Here is a 17,177-nt window from a genome sequence, read left to right as displayed (position 1 = left end):
GGTGTCTTTATAAGAAGAAATGGACACAGACATGTACATGTATATATGAAGACAAAAGGATCACCGTCTGAAAGCCAAGGAAAGATGCCTCAGAAGAAACCAACCCTGCTAACACATTGATCTTGGACTTCTAGCCTCCATAACTGTAAGAAAATAAATTGCTGTTGTTTAAGCCACCTAATCTGTGATCTTTTGTTATGCCAGTCCTATCAAACTAATACATTCAGTGTTAAAGTGTAAAACGGAAACCAAGGAAAATGCATTTGGTCCAAACGAGTCAAAATAAATACAACAGTTCAAGGCAGAAAGTTGCTTCCCTTCCATGGACATGGGTTGACCAGTTATGCAACTGTTGCAAGTTCCCAATTAGTTGGGAGGTGCTGTCAGGACATTCCTTTCGATGTCTCAGACAGCTCCACTCTCAGAGGATCCTTAATGAATACAAAGGCTGAAAAATGTGACTCCGCTTCGACTTCGTGGAGGGTATATGATTTCTATATCTGTAGATTTTCTTCTCCCCAGGTATTTCCACTTTCTGAGTAAAGCCCTTTCTTTACTATACACTCATTTATCAGGTACCTCATATTGTAAAGTAGTTTTTAGTATAAAAGTTATACTAAAAGTAAATAAGGAGAGGGACTTCCCTGGTGGTCCAGTGGGTAAGACTCCACCCTCCCAATGCAGAGGGCCGGGGTTCGATCCCTGGTCGGGAAACTAGATCTCGCCTGCATGCCACAACTAAGAGTCAGAATGCTGCAACAAAGATCCCACGTGCTGCAACTAAGACCCAGCACAGCCAAAATAAATGAATAATTAATAAATAAATAAATATTTTAAAAAAGAAAATAAGGAGAATATAAAAATCACCTGTAATCCCATTATCCACAGATAAATGCTATTAACAAAGAATGAATATATATACATATGATCTTTATATAAAAGTGATATCTTGATATGTATAGAATTTTTTGTCCTGCTTTCAATTAACATTGTTTTGAGAGTTTTCCCCCAAGTTATTAAATAGTTTTCAGAAAACATGATTCTAATGGCTTCATCATATTCCTTCCAAGAGATTATGCTATAATTTATTAAATATAAACTCAATACTGGCAAGGATATTGTGAAGCAGGCACTCTCCTAAACTGTTGGTAGAAGTAGAAAATGTTATGACCTTCTGGAAAGCAGTTTGACATTATGGATCAATATCATTAAAAGAATTCATACCCACTGCTCCGGTAATGAAAGGCAAAAGAAAAGTGTAAACCTTCACCTACTCAGTGAAGCCATCCTAGACCATCTTCTTTAAATTGCATTCCTGACATTCGATGTTGACTAGTAGAGAGACCTCAGTGACATCCTAGGTCATTCAATAGAGACACCAGCAGTCACATCTTAGTAGTAAGCCTGAACTATCTCTTGAGTAAAGGATTCTCTAGACCTGCCCTAGGAAAGTATAAGGCTTTGAATGGGTCAAGCTGATCTGCATGTAACTTAATGACTTGCCAAAACAAAGCCCCACACTATTTAAAGAAAGAAAAAAAATCCAGAAGCTCAACAACATAATATTTATAACAGCTTCCAAGTAAAAAATTACTAGACATGTCAAGCAGCAGGAAAATGTGATCCAGAATCAGGAGAAAAAGTAATCAATAGAAACAAACCTAGAAATTACAGGGATAATGAGACTAGAAGATAACATTAAAACAGCTATTATAACTATGTACAAGTATTTAAAGTAAAATGTAAACATAGTGAGAAGAGAAGTGGAAGATATTTTAAAAAGAATCAAATAGTTTATTTTTGGACCACAATGAAATCAAACTAGAAATAAATAACAGAATGATACCTGGAAAATATCCAAATATTTGCATCCTAAATAACACACTAAATAACCAGGAGTCAAAATGAAATAAAAAAGGAAATTAGAAAATCCTCTGAGGGACTTCCCTAGTGGTCCAGTGGGTAAGGCTCCACATTCCCAATGCAGGGGGCCCGGGTTCGATCCCTGGTCTGGGAACTAGATCCCTCATGCATGCTGCAACTAAGAGTCCGCATGCCGCAGCGAAGATCCTGCGTGCCCCAACTAAGACCCGGCGCAGCCAAAATAAATAAATAAATAATAAACAAATAAATACTAAAAAAAAGAAAGTCCTTTGCAATGAATAAAAATAAAAGCATATATATCAAAATTTGTGGGAGGCAGTTGGAGCATCTAAAGGGAAATCTACAAAAGCAGAAACTAACACACCATTGTAAAGCAATTATACTCCAATAAAGATGTTAAAAAAATAATAAAATAAATGCTTATAATAGAAAGAAAAAAGACCTTAAATCAATGATCTAGGTTTCCATATTAAGAAACTTGACAAATAAGAGAAAACTGAACCCAAAGTAAATGAAAGAAAAGAAATAACGCCAGATGGCACACCACAAACAATGGGGGAATCCAATTAAACAATACTCTAAAATGCTACCAAATGTAATCGGATCCTAGGACACAGTCTTCTTGCCCAATAAGTTCTCCTTTCCTGTCTGCTTCCAATGTGGTCCACTGCCTAGGAGAAAGGCTTCAAGTAACTGGGTTTACCTTTAAAACTATATAACAGAAATCCTGGGATTCACTATGCTCCATTTCTGATAAGGCCAAGAATATAATTCACACATCCATTACTTATCATCAGAACACCAGAAGATGTAAGATACCTAAAAGGCCATAAATAGACATCAGGAAGCCTGGATTGCTTACCAAAGGGAAGGCGAAAGGCATTCAAAACAAAACTATCCAACCCCTTATTAAGGAGAGGTTATCAGAGGACCCTCCAGGCTCATGCTGATACTATGTCCTAAGCAGAGTCGTTTAAACAAAGCAGAGAAAAACACAGCCTGTTCTTTCAAGCTTTGCAGAAGCACTGGAAGTTCCAAGAGCAACACCGTCCAGTGCGATGAGAAGACCTCACCCCTAGTATAGGGCCATGTTCAGATAGGGATCCAGAAGCAGTTCTGGTGCACTGCACCCTTGTGAAGGGACACAGTATTTGCACACACACATTATTTACCCATGCTCTTACCACTCTAGACCATGCTTACCTCAAAGTCAGGGACCACATCTTAGTCACCTTTATATCTCTAAACCCTGGCATGGTGCAATCATTTAATAAATGTCCTTTAAAAGGCAAGCGGTAACCCCCCAGAAACCTAAAGGGGTTATAGATAACACCCAATGTGACAGCCTCGAGACTCAGAAAACAAAACAAGCCTCCAGATCCAAGCTGAACCAAAGAACAGAGGCTTATTACCTCTTTCCTGAGTTCAATTTGATTTTTAAAACATTTAAAAACGGATTTGTTTCCAGCCTTCAGTGAGCATTTGGGTGGGACTGGGTTTTACCTTAACTAGTCTGCCCATCCTTTTCCCACGGTGTTCTGGAAGAAAGCAGAGAGTAGTGACTCAAAACTTGGCACCATTCTTAGTTCCTATGTGCTGACACCAGTTTGAATTCCAAAAGAGAGATGCTTACAAAGGATCAAAACCTGGATGCCCTGGCCCTAGGATGTGGTTCACATTATAAACTTTCCAACATGATGCTAAATTAGCTGCATTTGGTTCCAGATGGTTAATGCCTAATAAGTGGAGAGGGGACTTCAAGTGGAAATTGTCTCAATTCTCACTTTATGTCACTTCAGAAGTCTTTCCTGAGCTTACCCCACACCCACCCTCATCCCCTACCTGCTTCCTTGGCCGCAGTTTTTCGGATTGCAGGCCCTTGAAAACAGTGTTTGCAGGATGGCCCAACTATGAAAGTAGCCCTTTCTGGCCACGTCTCCTGGACTGAGACTCAAGGACTTCTCTATTCAAAATAGCAGAGCAAGGACCTAAAAAGTGCAGAAGGCCCAGAGAAAAGAAAGGTGAATGGAGTCCGGATGTGCTGTGCTAACAAGAAAAGATAATGAATCCACAAGAATGTCATAATTCACCATGTTCTTCTCATTCCATCCCCCTCAACCTTCCCTCCCCCAACACACAAGCACACACACTCACACACACTTCAGTGCATTTGTCCAATACCCTTTTCACATAGTCCTCTAACTTCCGAGTTTCCACTCCCTTTATAAGTGTTTGCTCTTTTTCTGTATTCTTTTATTGTTACCACCTTGCCTTTATAGAGCCGCAGTATCACTTTAGTGCAGCCTTAGACTGCCATGGCACTTCCCTCTGTCTTTGAAACATAGAATCCCGAAATCATACTTCCTTCATTATTTCCAATTAAACTCCACATCCTGAGGAACCTGTCATCTGTCCCTAGAAGGCAGAAATCATGTATATCTAAATCATTCTACATAGTGCCTAGCAAGGAAGCAACTGTAAGTGCAGGCTTAATATCACCATGCCTGTTCTCTGATTATAATGATGATGATAATGATTCCATTCACTTTAATCTGCACCTCCTTTTAGAAGCCAGGCTCACCAGTGAGTGGCTCAAAAAATTCAACATCAATGGATCTGAAAGTGCTAAGAAAAGGTAAAAGGGCTGGCTCTATAAAGCAAGGTGGTAACAATAAAAAAAAATAGAAAAAGAGCAAACACTCATAAAGGGAGTGGAAACTCAGGAAGTCAGGATGGTGTAGCAGACATGTAGAAAGGGCACAGGCTTTGGGTCTGGACACAGTCAGACAGGTCTGGGTTAGAATCCTTATTTGATCACATTCTAACTGCTTGTTCTTGGGCAACTTGTTTAACTTCTCTGAACCCCGACTTCCTAAGCTTAGAAAGATGTTGAAAATGCTCGCCTTAGAGGATATTCTTGAACATTAGGTGAGATAACCTCTAAGGCATTTGGCTCATGTCAGTTGCCCTGTAAATGTCAGTTCCCTTCCCTCCCACCTCAGAAAGAAGGATCCATAGTGATAATTTCCAACAGCACCCACGGGGATGGTCCTCTCTGCGATTAATGCATTTTCAGAGGCTCATCCTAAGTTTCTCACTTTTAGGTGTTGTCTGTTGTCTCATGAAGATGCCCATGTTCTGTGCAATCACCAGCTTCAAGGGGATCCTACATGTCAGTGCCTGTGTATGACTGGGTCTAACCTGTCCCATCCATCAAAAAATACAAACTGAACAACACCTCACATCTTTAAAGGGGGGGACTCAAAGTTAGATGTCCCTTGTCTGTACTCCCAGAGCAATTCGGCTACACTGTACATAGAAAATAGATCGCTATATTGTATTATCTGTTTAAGCATCTAGATCTCCCCTAGGCTACGAGACCATAATGGCAAAGTCTAGATATTATTTCTCTTTGCATTGCCACCTAGCATGAAGCCTGTCATTCATATCATATTTATAGGATTGAATTGAGCCATCATCTCCTGGATCTGCAGTGCTTTGGTATATATTCCACACTTTATAATTCCCCCAGCAGCATTTCCCAGAGCCTCAGAAGGTTCAAGCATTGAACACATATTGTCTTTTTCCTTTAAGAATTGACTGTTTAGGTGATCAAAAGGAACAAACTTGCAGTTATAAAAGAATATAAGATAAATAAATCCTGGGGATGTAATGTACAGCATGGCTAATAATACTGTATTGTATATGTGAAATACTGCATTGTATATGTATATGTGTACTGTATTGTATATGTGTATTGTATTGTATATGTATATCTAAGAGAGTAGATCTTAAAAGTTCTACTCACCAGAAAAACAAAACAAAACAAAAACTGTAACTATGTGAGGTGACGGATGTGAACTAGACTTACTGTGGTGATCATTTCCCAATATATACATACATTGAATCATTATGTTGTACACGTAAAACGAATATAATGTTGTACGTCAGTTATATCTCAATTTTTTAAAAAGTTAGGAACAAGTACCAAAAAAAAGAACTGACTGTTTAAAAATAGCTTTGTTTTTCTTTTGAAAGCTAAAACCTAATTAAAGGAGAGGGGATAAAAAAACGTCAGAGAAACATCTGGGACTAGCCTCAAATTGCTCTATGCTTTTTATGTTTTGCCATAACCTTGGGCACCACACCCATGCCCACATCCAAGGCTCAGGGACACCTTGCACAAGGTGCACAGAGGGAGTGCTTGGTAGGTGCCTGGAGGGCTCCATGCTGAGCAGCTGTGATATGAGGGTGACCATGCGCCATGGGTGGTAGCAGCACCATCGGCCTCAGGTAATAAAGTCAATGGTGATGACTAAGTTAGGCTAGAAGTATCTCTCAATCTCTGAGTTCCTCCTCTGCTCTGACACATCTCTTTCTCTTCAGAGAAAACAGGAACAAGCTCAGGCAAGGGTCCCTGAGGAGGAAACCCTCTTTTATTATTTGACTCATTCATTACCAGATTCTCCTGAAGAAAGTGGGGTCCACAATGACTGAAGACAAAATTAAGCTCACATTTAGAAAAATATTTAAGCGAGGAATCCACAATCAGTTTTTAAGGGGAAGTCAAGAAGTTGGGGGCAAGTGCCTAGACTTTAAGGCGGATTTCATGGAGGGCAAACGCCATGTTCTTCCTCAAAAGAATGGTCTTTGGAGACAGACACTCTGCTCTACCTTAACATCTCATATATATATATATATATATACATATATATATATATATGTATATATATATATATATATATATATATGTATATATGAACTGCTTAGCCTTTGGTAGGCAAAACCCAGGCCCCATAGACATAGCGATCCCCATGGCTCCCAAACACTGAGACCAAGTGTCAGCTGGCACTAATCCTCAGGTGTGGTGTTTTGTATCTAGCTGATCTGTGGAGCACTTGAGTGCATGACCCTGAGTTGGAACAACCCCATTATCTTACAGATGAGGAAACCAAGGCAAAACCTCACATGGCTCGACACTGCTTGTAGGCAAAGTTGCAATTCCATGACAGGCAAGGCCATTTGAGTGCTTTCTTAGATGATTGCTGGAGCCCCAGTGCAAGCCAGGATCCTGGCCTGGGTGGATCTTATAAATCACATCAGCTATATACCATTTATCAAATGATTTTTTAACTAGAGTTCATCAACTTTTTTCATCTAGTCTAAAGAATACAGAATATTCTCTAGAGAATAAGTCTAGCTTATTCTATGCTAATTGTAGTAAAAGTAAAGGTAACTGTGGTGCTTGCTGTGGAAATAATTATAATTTATTAAGTACTTACTATATGCCAAGCCTCCTGCTGAGTATTAAACATGTCTTATGTCTTCTTTCACATAATCAGCCCAACTGCCAGAATCCTCCTTTACACTTAATCCTCGGTCCCGCAAAATTTGGCATGAATAAATGGCTTCAGTCTCTCTGTAGGATCTATCTGTGTGCTCATGTACTGTGCCCAGATCAAATCCTTTCTAGATGCTGAATGTGGTATGTGTGGTTTTAAGTGGGCAGTTAAGAGACAGGTATCTCTGGAAATAAAACCCAGAAGAGGTGAAGGTTAATTTTTAATCCCTAAATCTGGAACCAACCCATTTGATAGTGACTTATAATTAATATATTTCATATTGCTCAAGCATGTGTAGAAGATAGATTGCAGGGCAGAGTGGGAGAGGTGCCTTCCAGTTCATTCCTTTGAAATGTTTCTGTGTTATCACAAAACAAGAAGTTCTGTAAGGTAAAGGGGCTAGAAATGCCTGGCTTCCTGTGGACAGATGCCAGGTGGAGGAAATAAACAGATATAGCTCCCACTTGATACGAATGCCCTAGAAAAATTGTTTCCTAGCATGCTGCCAAAGGAGTGCCTGCTGCTTACAACATAAAGTCAAGGGGAGAAGTAAGAGGGAGACTGAGTGGTGTTTGGGGAGTGTGGAAAGTAGAAAATAAAAAAAGACACTGATTCCAATTTTGTTGATAAAGTGTAAACTCTTACAACTGAGTCAGTCAAGTGACAGCCATGATTCTTAAACAAATGAAAATCTAGTCAAACTGACAATTAAATGGAGCCCATGGTGCTATTCCTTAACATTTCACGAGAGGCTGAGAGTTACAGAATGCCAGAGCAGGACAGGTTCTTAGAGACATTCAGTCTGGAGGTCACAACTGGCAGCTCCCTCACACTGTCTTCTTTGGTTTTCCCAAGATTAACTCTGATGGCATTTTAACATTGTTCTAATTAATTACCAACATTTTAAAAAGTAAAAGCCTTCACCTAAAGATCCAGATCTCTTTAAAAACTGAGAAAACAAGCAAACACTGGACCTACATTTTCACCTACCAACCACTTAGCCCCCACTGCACCTCCCTCCCCCCATAGAGTCCACACCATCCGCATGGTTCCCCCAGGCTGAGGCCAGTGTCAGCTGGCAAAAATCCTTGGAATGGCATTTTGTTTACCTGGCTGATCCCTGTGAGCGCTTCAGTTCATATCCTCTGAGCTGGCGCAACCCCATTATCTTATAAATGAGGAAACCAAGGCAAAAACTCACAGGGCTCACCACTGGCTGTAGACAGAGTCCCAACGCCATGGGCAAGGCCATTTGCGGAAGATCCCAGCTGACCTCTCTTGCCAGTTCCCCAAAGGGACTCTATGGTCAAGCCTCCCTAGCGGGTCCTCATTATGCATGGTCAAGGCTCTGTTCCCTCTGTCTCAAATATCCTTCCGTGTAGAAGACTCTTGCTCATCCTTACAGACCCAGATTAGTTCCATTTTCACTCCCCAGGGCCGAAAGTGTCCACACAGCACTTTGTACGCACTTCAGGAACAGACTGTGAAGTCCTTCGGGGAAGGTCAATGTTAAAGTTCTCTTTTTTATGTCACCAGTGCCTACCATGGTACCATGACATACCATGAGATCAGAATAAATCTGGGGTTCAAAGAAGATAAACAATTTGTCCTCAGATACATAGATAATTATACTCATAACATATAGTTAGAAAAAACAAGTTAAAAGTAGATTGGGTCCATAAGGAACACTCAGACTGATAAACTATCAAGTAAGTGACACTGAAAACCACCTCAGTGACAAATGTAGTTCCTACCGGGCCAAGCCTTATTCCAGAAGCAGGGACTGCCTGATCAATGTGGCTTGTAAGGTATCAGAAGGACCCCAAAGGCCAAGATACCTTCCCCACCCTCTGCCAAGGTGTCTAAAAGTCCGCTACGTAAACTTATTTGCGTTAAGGCTTTTTCTGTTGAAATGCAACACTCCTTTCCCCCTCTTCCCCAAGAGTCAGTACATTAGGCAATTCTTAGAGGTTCACACAGCTTCAGTTAACTTCTCAACTACTTTTCTATCTGATGCATTTATCCTGAAACATCTGGGTAAGCTGTGATAGAGTTAAATAAAGGTTAAGTTCCAGAAGAAGGGACAGGCCTGAACGTCTAAAGTAAGAGATGGGGAGTAGGCACAGCGGTTAAGGGCAAGGCCTGCTGGGACCAAGATACCTGGGTTCAGTTCTGCTACCTGCTAGGTGAGTGCCCTTTGGCTAGACATTTACCCTCTGTGCCTCCATTTCTTCATTTAGATAGAAAATGGTGTTAACCAGAGGATCTACCTCAATGGGGCACTGGAGAATGAAATAAGTCAATAAATAGCAGGCATTCAAAACTGTGCCTGACACAGAGTGAGCCCTATATAAGCGTTGGCTTCTGTTATTATCAGGAGAGGATGGCGTGAAATTTAGCCCTGAAAGGGACTGCTCCAGTTTTACTACCTGCTGTCTCCTTTCCCAATTTATTGATGAAGTATACAAGGCCCAGAGAGGATGTGCAGTTTACTGAAGACTGCAGGCTAGTGGATGGCAGAGCTAAGGCTTCCTATCCAGGGGTTCTGCCCCCACGGAACTTACTGATGAGGAAGTGAGGAAGGGATGTGGGAGACCAAGAGAAACCAAGAGGGAGCTCCAGCCTCTCTCCCTTCTAGGGATAACGGGATCCAGGCCCTTGGGGACTTCTCCCCAAAGTCAATTCCACGTCCCCGCTCTCGGGTGGGCTTGATGTCTGAACGAACGCCACGCTCCGACAACGCACACACAGCCCCGCACCTGGGCGTACCCTGCAAGTCTGTCACAGCGCGGCAACTCTCTGCCCCGTTGGGAGGACGAGTCAACAGCGGGGTGGGTGGACGGGAAAAGTGACACAATCGGGCCGGCGCCCTCCCGGCCAGCCACCCACGCAGCCCAGGGCGGGCCGGGCCCTCTCAGGGGTGCGGGCTCGGGGTGCGGGCTCGGGCCGCGCGGCCGCGGTCTCCCCGGCACGCGCGCACCCGCACGCCAGCCCCGCCTGCGGCCGGGCGGCCCGAGGACCGGGCGCGGGCACTTTTCAGCAGCTCGGCGGCCGCGCCGTTGCTGGGCCTCCTCCTAGGGCCGCCGCCGCCGCCCCCCGGAGCTGGATGACGGAGTCTTGAAAGACTTTCACCAAATATGGGCTGGGGCTGGAAACGTCCTGCGCCGCGCGCCGCCGGAAACCTCTAGTCCTGGCCACCGCCGCGACTCCGGGAGCGCAGGCCGGGCAGCCGGCAGGGGGCGGCGGGCAGCAGGCGGCCGGGCGCGTCCCGGTGCTCGGGACCCGGATCTCTCCCCATCCCCCCAGCCCGCCGTCTCCGCAGGGGTCCCGGGGGCAGCTGAGGCCTTCCCAGCGCCACTGCCACCCAGTTCCCGCCGCCATCCCGGCTCTCTGGCTCTCCCTGCACTCAGTCGGGGTGGGGTGGGGCTTGGGGGAGCGGAGAGCAATAGGATGGCGCAGGGGCGCCACCTTAAAGTTGGCCTTTCGCTGTCACAGTAAGTTGTGCTGTACCTTAAGGTGGCTATAAAAGGTGGAGTTGTGAGCCCGCCGAGTACCTCTGAGGACAAACACGCACACACACAGCTTATTGCAGGCACTCCCGTCGTCCACGGCAGTGTTTCTCAGGGTGTGATTCCCCGAACAAGCAGCGTCAGCATCACCTCGGGACTTCTTAGAAGTGTAACTAATAAGAAATTTGGGGGTGGGGCCAGTGGGGTCAGTCGTTTAACCAGCCCTCCAGGTGAGTCTGATGCGGGCCACAGTTTGAGAACCACTGGTCTAGGGCTAGGAAACCGGAGTCGCCAGATTTAGGGTGATTATTATTCTCAGTTGCCGCCAGACAGTGAACCCTTCTTTTGGTGACCTAAAATTCCCTGGCATCAGTGCGCGAGAGACGTTCCCATCGCACAGTCCAAAGCCAGGAGCTGAGAAGACAAGCAGCCCCTTCTCCGTGCCTTGCAGCCCAAGGAAACAAGGCGGCCCCTTATTCCCTCCTGGGGCTCCCAGAGAGGGAGGGAGAGAGGAAAGAGAGCAAAAGAGCCATGCAGAATTAGCACCCGAAGACACTTACCCGTGAACGTTTGCACACTGACCCTTCAATCTGTCAACGTGAACTGATCTGCAGCTCTCAGCAGAGGAGGGGAGAAGGCAATGGGACATCTGGGGTTTCTGGACCTTCTCGGAGCAGGACTTGACGAGCTGCTGTTCCTCTTGTCTGAGGCTGTCGTTTACTAGCAGTCTCACCAGGACATAGTATATGGAAAGGCTGTGTACACAGGTTACTCCCGTCTCTCCGGATCCCCAACGTCCTGGCCCTGTTTGCTGCAGCTTCCCACCCCCTCCCATCACACACCCCCTGCTTTAAATGGGCAGCTGACGGTGAGGTTCTGTAAGTTTCTCCTCTGGGGCAAACTCATCCTCCAAGATTCCCCAGATGAAGTCCTGAAACAAACGCACACAACCCTTGTTAGAAAACTTTAATCTGATTTTTAAAGGAATCTCTGGAATGGTGTGTTTTTGAATGCTGTGCAGCAGACTGAATGTCTTTAAGCCCCCTCTTCCACACACACGCGCGCGCACGCGCGCACACACACGCACACAACTTCCACAAAGGAGCAAGGTGTGTACATGAGCCAGTTGGATCATCCACTGTAATTTTATTTTAAATTATGATAGACAGATTGCGTGAAAAACAAGGAATTCCAAAGAATTTCCTGCTCTGGGAACAGAAGTTAAGTCTATATTTAACAACATTTGAAGCTGTCAAGAATGCTTTGTGGTTGGATAACAGAGGCAGAAAAATGTTAAAAACGCAGGCTACTGCTATACCCAAATATGGAAATATTGTTACGTCTGGTGTCTGATTCACCATCTGGAAATACTTACAACCATGAAGTCAAATAGAAAAGACGCCACAACAGAAGCCAGGAACGCTCCTCTCCATTCTCTCTTCACCACCTCCTCCCACCCTGTACTGTACCTACTCACCCCCCATCCCTAGTTACTTCATTAAGAAGGAAACAGTAACGAAAGTTGAACACAGGAAAACAACAAAAACGTTTTCTAAATAATAACTGATGAATTGGCTTGGGCAGGATGCAGGGCCCAGAACACCTGACAGTCTATTGTCTTGAAAAGTAAGTTCACCACCCCACATCCCTCCAACAAAACCTTAGACATCCTTCTCCCTCTAGTAAAAGCTTCTTAGACTTCTGGAAGAGCACTTTTGAATGAATGAAACTTAACTCTTTCCTGCCACAGTTCTCTCCATGGGAGAGTGTTTTCATTGCAATAGCTTCTTGTGTTTATTAGAGTCATTCACAGAAAAGTCACACTGAAGGCCTTCTTAACCAAGACTTCTCAGTCATTTAGACTGAACAGTCCTAAACATCGCAAAGGACAAGGATTTCTCCCAGAGCACATATAAAAGGGAAACTGTCATAATTACTGTGTATGTTTTTATGAAAGTTACACAAGAAGATAGTTTTTTAAACTTTGAGGGAACATTTGTCCATCACACTAACGGTATTTGAAGTTCAAGTAACTTGCGGAGGTCTTCTACTGAATGTGTTGCTGGTAGAATAGGACCTTAAAATTGCTAACTTTTTTTTTTTTACTACAGAATATTACATCCTAAATCTCTTATTTCTCTGTACTTAGAGAGCAAAGCATTGCAATTCACTTGAAATGGGAGGCTTCTAAATGGTCCCAAGGAAAGGAGTTAAAAAGCTCCACAAAACTTTCAGCGTCAAGGAGTCTGCTTTTTCCAGAGATCCACTGGGCACAATGGTGCTGGAATCTGGTTTGGTTTTGCAGTATATACAGGTGATGATCTCAATACAAATCACTCCACCGTGGTCCCCCCCCGCTTCTGGCTGGCTGTTTAGTTAGCGTCGCCTCCCGCCCGCGGTGGGAGGCTGGAAGGGCTTACCCAGTCTCCCGCATCCGTGAGGAAGTGTAAGTCCGCCTCCCAGAGAGCTCCCTGCGTTCGTTTCCTCTCGGACTTCCAACCCAGGCAGTGGGCTGGAACTAAAGTGGGAACCTCCAAAAACAAACAAGTACGACATACCAAAAAGCGGAGGGGGTGGGGGTTGGCGGACGGGGGAAGACCTCTGCCTGGGAATCTGCCAGACGATGGGGGAAGTTGATTTTTTTTTTCCCCTTCTCATTCATAAATGCCACCTCGGGTATTAATTTGCAATACACTTCACTTGTCCAATAAACACCATGCCAAAGATTTGGGACTTGATCCGAGCACGCTTCTATGAAGTCCTCAGATAGATTCCTGGCTCCCAGACACTCTCCCTCCCCGTTCGCCTCTCTCAATAGATAACTTGACTCTCACCTTCGCTGTAAACAAGCAAACAGCTCGCTGCCTTCCTGGGTGAGGGGTTCCAAGGCTGCCCGGTCAACTCGGCATCACCAAACAAAACGACTTTTGTTCCTCCCTCCAGGTCCTCCCACCCTCCCAATCCAGGCAAAGTTCTGAACTCGCCCCCCTCGGCCCTTCCACCACCATCACCACCATCACTCCAAGAAGAGCCCTCCCCTATAGAAGTCGTTATTTAAAGTGGAAAAAACGGAAGATTGTTTTCTTGACGGGTCCAGGACAAAAAAAAAAAAAAAAAGTGCAAAGGAGCCAGGGGAGGCGCTTGGCAGGAGCCCGCGCCAACCAGCATTCCTGAGATGTTTGAGAATTCTGGAACGCGCAGACAGAGTCGACGTCACTGCAACACGCGGCGCCGCGGCCGGCCCGTATAAAAGGCGGGCTCTGGGCGCTGGGGCAGACCGCGAGCGAGAGCGTCCCTGAGCAGCATCCGCGCCTTCCGTTCCTCCCCGGCAAGGACCTCGAGAGAAGGACGCCCGCAGCCCGCTCTCCTGCCTGGCTCTCGCCTCCCCGCCGCCCGGCCCACCGCCGCCCGGCCCACCGCCCGGCCCACCGCCCCAGCCGCGCCGGCCCGGCCGCTACGCACCGGTGTGTTGGCGTCTTTGCCTCCGCGCTCTCCTGGACCCCTCCTGCGCGCCACGATGAGCTCCAGCACCGCCAGGTCGCTCGCCCTCGCCGTCACCCTTCTCCACTTGGCCAGGCTGGTGAGTTCTTTGGCCACCGCTTCCCCGTCCGCTCTAGCAGCCCCTTCGCCTTTCCCCAGATGGCCCGCGGCCGATAAAGCTAGACTCCGAAGTTCGGCGGGGCGTTTCGGGGGAGCTCTTTCTTTAAGCCCGCCCTGAAGACGTGCCGGGGGGCCCTCCCGGCGTACGCAGCCGCCCGGGGTGGCCGGGCTGGACGGGATCAGAGACCCCCTGCCGCCCGGGCCGGATACCCCCGTCCCTTCCCGGGGCGTCCCTCCTGCCCACCGCGCCGAGCCTCACACGTGTCCTCTCCCCCTTCCAGGCTCTCTCCACCTGCCCCGCCGCCTGCCACTGCCCCCTGGAGGCGCCCAAGTGCGCCCCGGGAGTCGGGCTGGTCCGGGACGCCTGCGGCTGCTGTAAGGTCTGCGCCAAGCAGCTCAACGAGGACTGCAGCAAAACGCAGCCCTGCGACCACACCAAGGGGCTGGAATGCAACTTCGGCGCCAGCTCCACCGCTCTGAAGGGGATCTGCAGAGGTAAGATGCTTGTGGTTTGGCCCCTTTAAAAAAAGAATAGTCCCCGTAGTCCAGAAGTTTAGTAATTTTGCGACCATGTATGGTGATGCTTTGTTGTTGGTAGCTTGGCAGAAAGGCACATGATTTCAGCAGTCTGGAATGCAATTCAGTGTGTCTGGGCCCAACGAAAAGCGCATACGGAAAAGTGATTCCTGACTAACTTATTGTTCTGCTCTGGAGTCTCCGGGGAATCGTAGGAAACTTTACCATCAATTGAATTTAGCAGCAGAAAATATGTCTGAGTTTCAGGCCGTCGTACGGAATCTTAACTTTATTCTCTTCTCCCTTTCTTTTTTGGTGCTCTTTGCAGCTCAGTCAGAGGGCAGACCCTGTGAATATAACTCCAGAATCTACCAGAATGGGGAAAGTTTCCAGCCCAACTGTAAACATCAGTGCACATGTATTGACGGCGCCGTGGGCTGCATTCCTCTGTGTCCCCAAGAACTCTCTCTCCCCAGCTTGGGCTGTCCCAACCCCCGGCTGGTCAAAGTTACCGGGCAGTGCTGTGAGGAGTGGGTCTGCGACGAGGATGGTGCCAAGGACCCCATGGACGACAGGGACGGCCTCCTGGGCAAGGAGCTGGCCTTCGATGCCTCGGAGGTGGAGTTAACGAGAAACAATGAATTAATTGCAATTGGAAAAGGCGGCTCCCTGAAGCGGCTCCCCGGTAAGTGAAGACTGAGACATTGTACTGAAACCCATTCCTAGTTTGAAACTTCAGAGAAATGAGAACTTGAATCTGTTTGTGTCGGTATGCGTCTGAGGAATCTTCCCTCTTGTTTGTCCCTCTAGTTTTTGGAATGGAACCTCGCATTCTGTACAGCCCTTCTTCACATGGCCAGAAATGTATCGTCCAAACGACTTCGTGGTCCCAGTGCTCAAAAACCTGTGGAACTGGTATCTCCACACGCGTTACCAATGACAACCCTGAATGCCGCCTGGTGAAAGAAACCCGGATCTGTGAAGTGCGGCCTTGTGGACAGCCGGTGTACAGCAGCCTGAAAGTAAGTGCCTGCAGTGCCGAGTAGACTGGTCCCCTGGGTGAGATGGGAACCTCTCTTCCAAGAAAGAGAAACACTAACTTCCCTTCTCTTCTCTTTCTTACAGAAGGGCAAGAAATGCAGCAAGACCAAGAAATCCCCCGAACCGGTCAAGTTTACTTACGCTGGATGTTCGAGTATGAAGAAATACCGGCCCAAGTACTGCGGTTCCTGCGTGGACGGCCGCTGCTGCACGCCTCAGCAGACCAGGACTGTGAAGATGCGTTTCCGCTGCGAAGATGGGGAGACGTTTTCCAAGAACGTCATGATGATCCAGTCCTGCAGATGCAACTACAACTGCCCGCATGCCAACGAGGCAGCCTTTCCCTTCTACAGACTGTTCAATGACATTCACAAATTTAGGGACTAAACGCTACCTGGGTTTTCCGGCACGAGGGTGGACAAAGTGGGAAGAGAAGAGTGTCAGCATCACGGAGGCGTGGGTGGGGGCGGCGGGCTGAAGGGACTCATTGTAGAAGGGATGCACTGCTCATTCTTGAGTAGTATTAAGGTATTTCGAAACTGCCAGGCGTGCTGGTGCACATGGACACTAATGCAGCCGCGATTGGAGAATACTTTGCTTCATAATATTGGAGCACATGTTACTGCTTCATTTTGGAGCTTGTGCTGTTGATGACGTTCTGTTTTCTGTTTGTAAATTATTTGGTAAGCGTATTTTTCTCTAGGCTTTTTCCCTTTCGGTTTTACAGTTGTAAAAGGTAATAAGATTAGTTGGACACTTAAAGACTCCATCCTTTGACAGAAGTAAATGGGAGGGGGGGGGGGTCCATCCCTTCCAGAAGGTGACACTCTGTGAGTGTCCATGAGAGGCAGCTATCTGCACTCTAAATTGCAAACAGAAATCAGGTGTTTTAAGACTGAATGTTTTTATTTATCAAAATGTAGCTTTTGGGGAGGGAGGGGAAATGTAATACTGGAATAATTTGTAAATGATTTTAATTTTATATTCAGTGAAAAGAATTTATTTATGGAATTAATCATTTAATAAATATTTACCTAATATCTGAGTTTATGGCATTCAGGATTTTTAGAGAATGTTCAAAACCATTGGGGACAATCTAGCTTATGCATTCAATCATTGAAACAGGATTTACGGGGTACCTACTTTGTACCAGGAACTGTTCCAGGTGCTTGGGATAGAGCAGGGAACTAACCTCTAAAAATCTAACAATGATTGCTTTTATATCTTCAGCAGAAAAAAATCTTGGAATTTAGAGTAATCTGTTTTAAAAACATGTATTGAACAC

At 46.0% G+C, this 17,177-nt stretch overlaps 2 protein-coding genes across 6 annotated transcripts in view; one reads left to right on the top strand and one right to left on the bottom strand.

The window, feature by feature from the left end:
* Positions 1 to 13,756, bottom strand: part of DDAH1 (dimethylarginine dimethylaminohydrolase 1) — a 248,395-nt gene extending 234,639 nt beyond the window's left edge. The window contains exon 1 of one of the 5 annotated variants that reach the window (XM_082410547.1): positions 13,570 to 13,756. The gene's annotated coding sequence lies outside the window, so the exon portion shown is untranslated. Of the gene's footprint in view, positions 1 to 10,736; positions 10,881 to 11,295; positions 11,821 to 13,569 lie in introns of those variants that run through there. The other 4 variants (XM_082410543.1, XM_082410545.1, XM_082410546.1 and 1 more) reach the window with 4 other exon arrangements.
* A 237-nt stretch (positions 13,757 to 13,993) lies between these two features.
* On the top strand, positions 13,994 to 16,937 carry CCN1 (cellular communication network factor 1). The gene is made up of 5 exons (XM_082410530.1): positions 13,994 to 14,315; positions 14,617 to 14,830; positions 15,180 to 15,536; positions 15,662 to 15,873; positions 15,977 to 16,937. The coding sequence occupies exons 1-5, from the start codon at positions 14,253 to 14,255 to the stop codon at positions 16,277 to 16,279; spliced, it is 1,149 nt and encodes a 382-aa protein (XP_082266656.1). The 5' UTR covers positions 13,994 to 14,252; the 3' UTR covers positions 16,280 to 16,937.
* Positions 16,938 to 17,177: the final 240 nt, after the last annotated feature.

The sequence above is a fragment of the Balaenoptera physalus genome (assembly GCF_965194825.1).
Source record: "Balaenoptera physalus genome assembly, chromosome: 1".
Lineage (NCBI taxonomy): Eukaryota > Metazoa > Chordata > Mammalia > Artiodactyla > Balaenopteridae > Balaenoptera > Balaenoptera physalus.
This window is presented reverse-complemented; position numbering and strand designations above follow the sequence as displayed.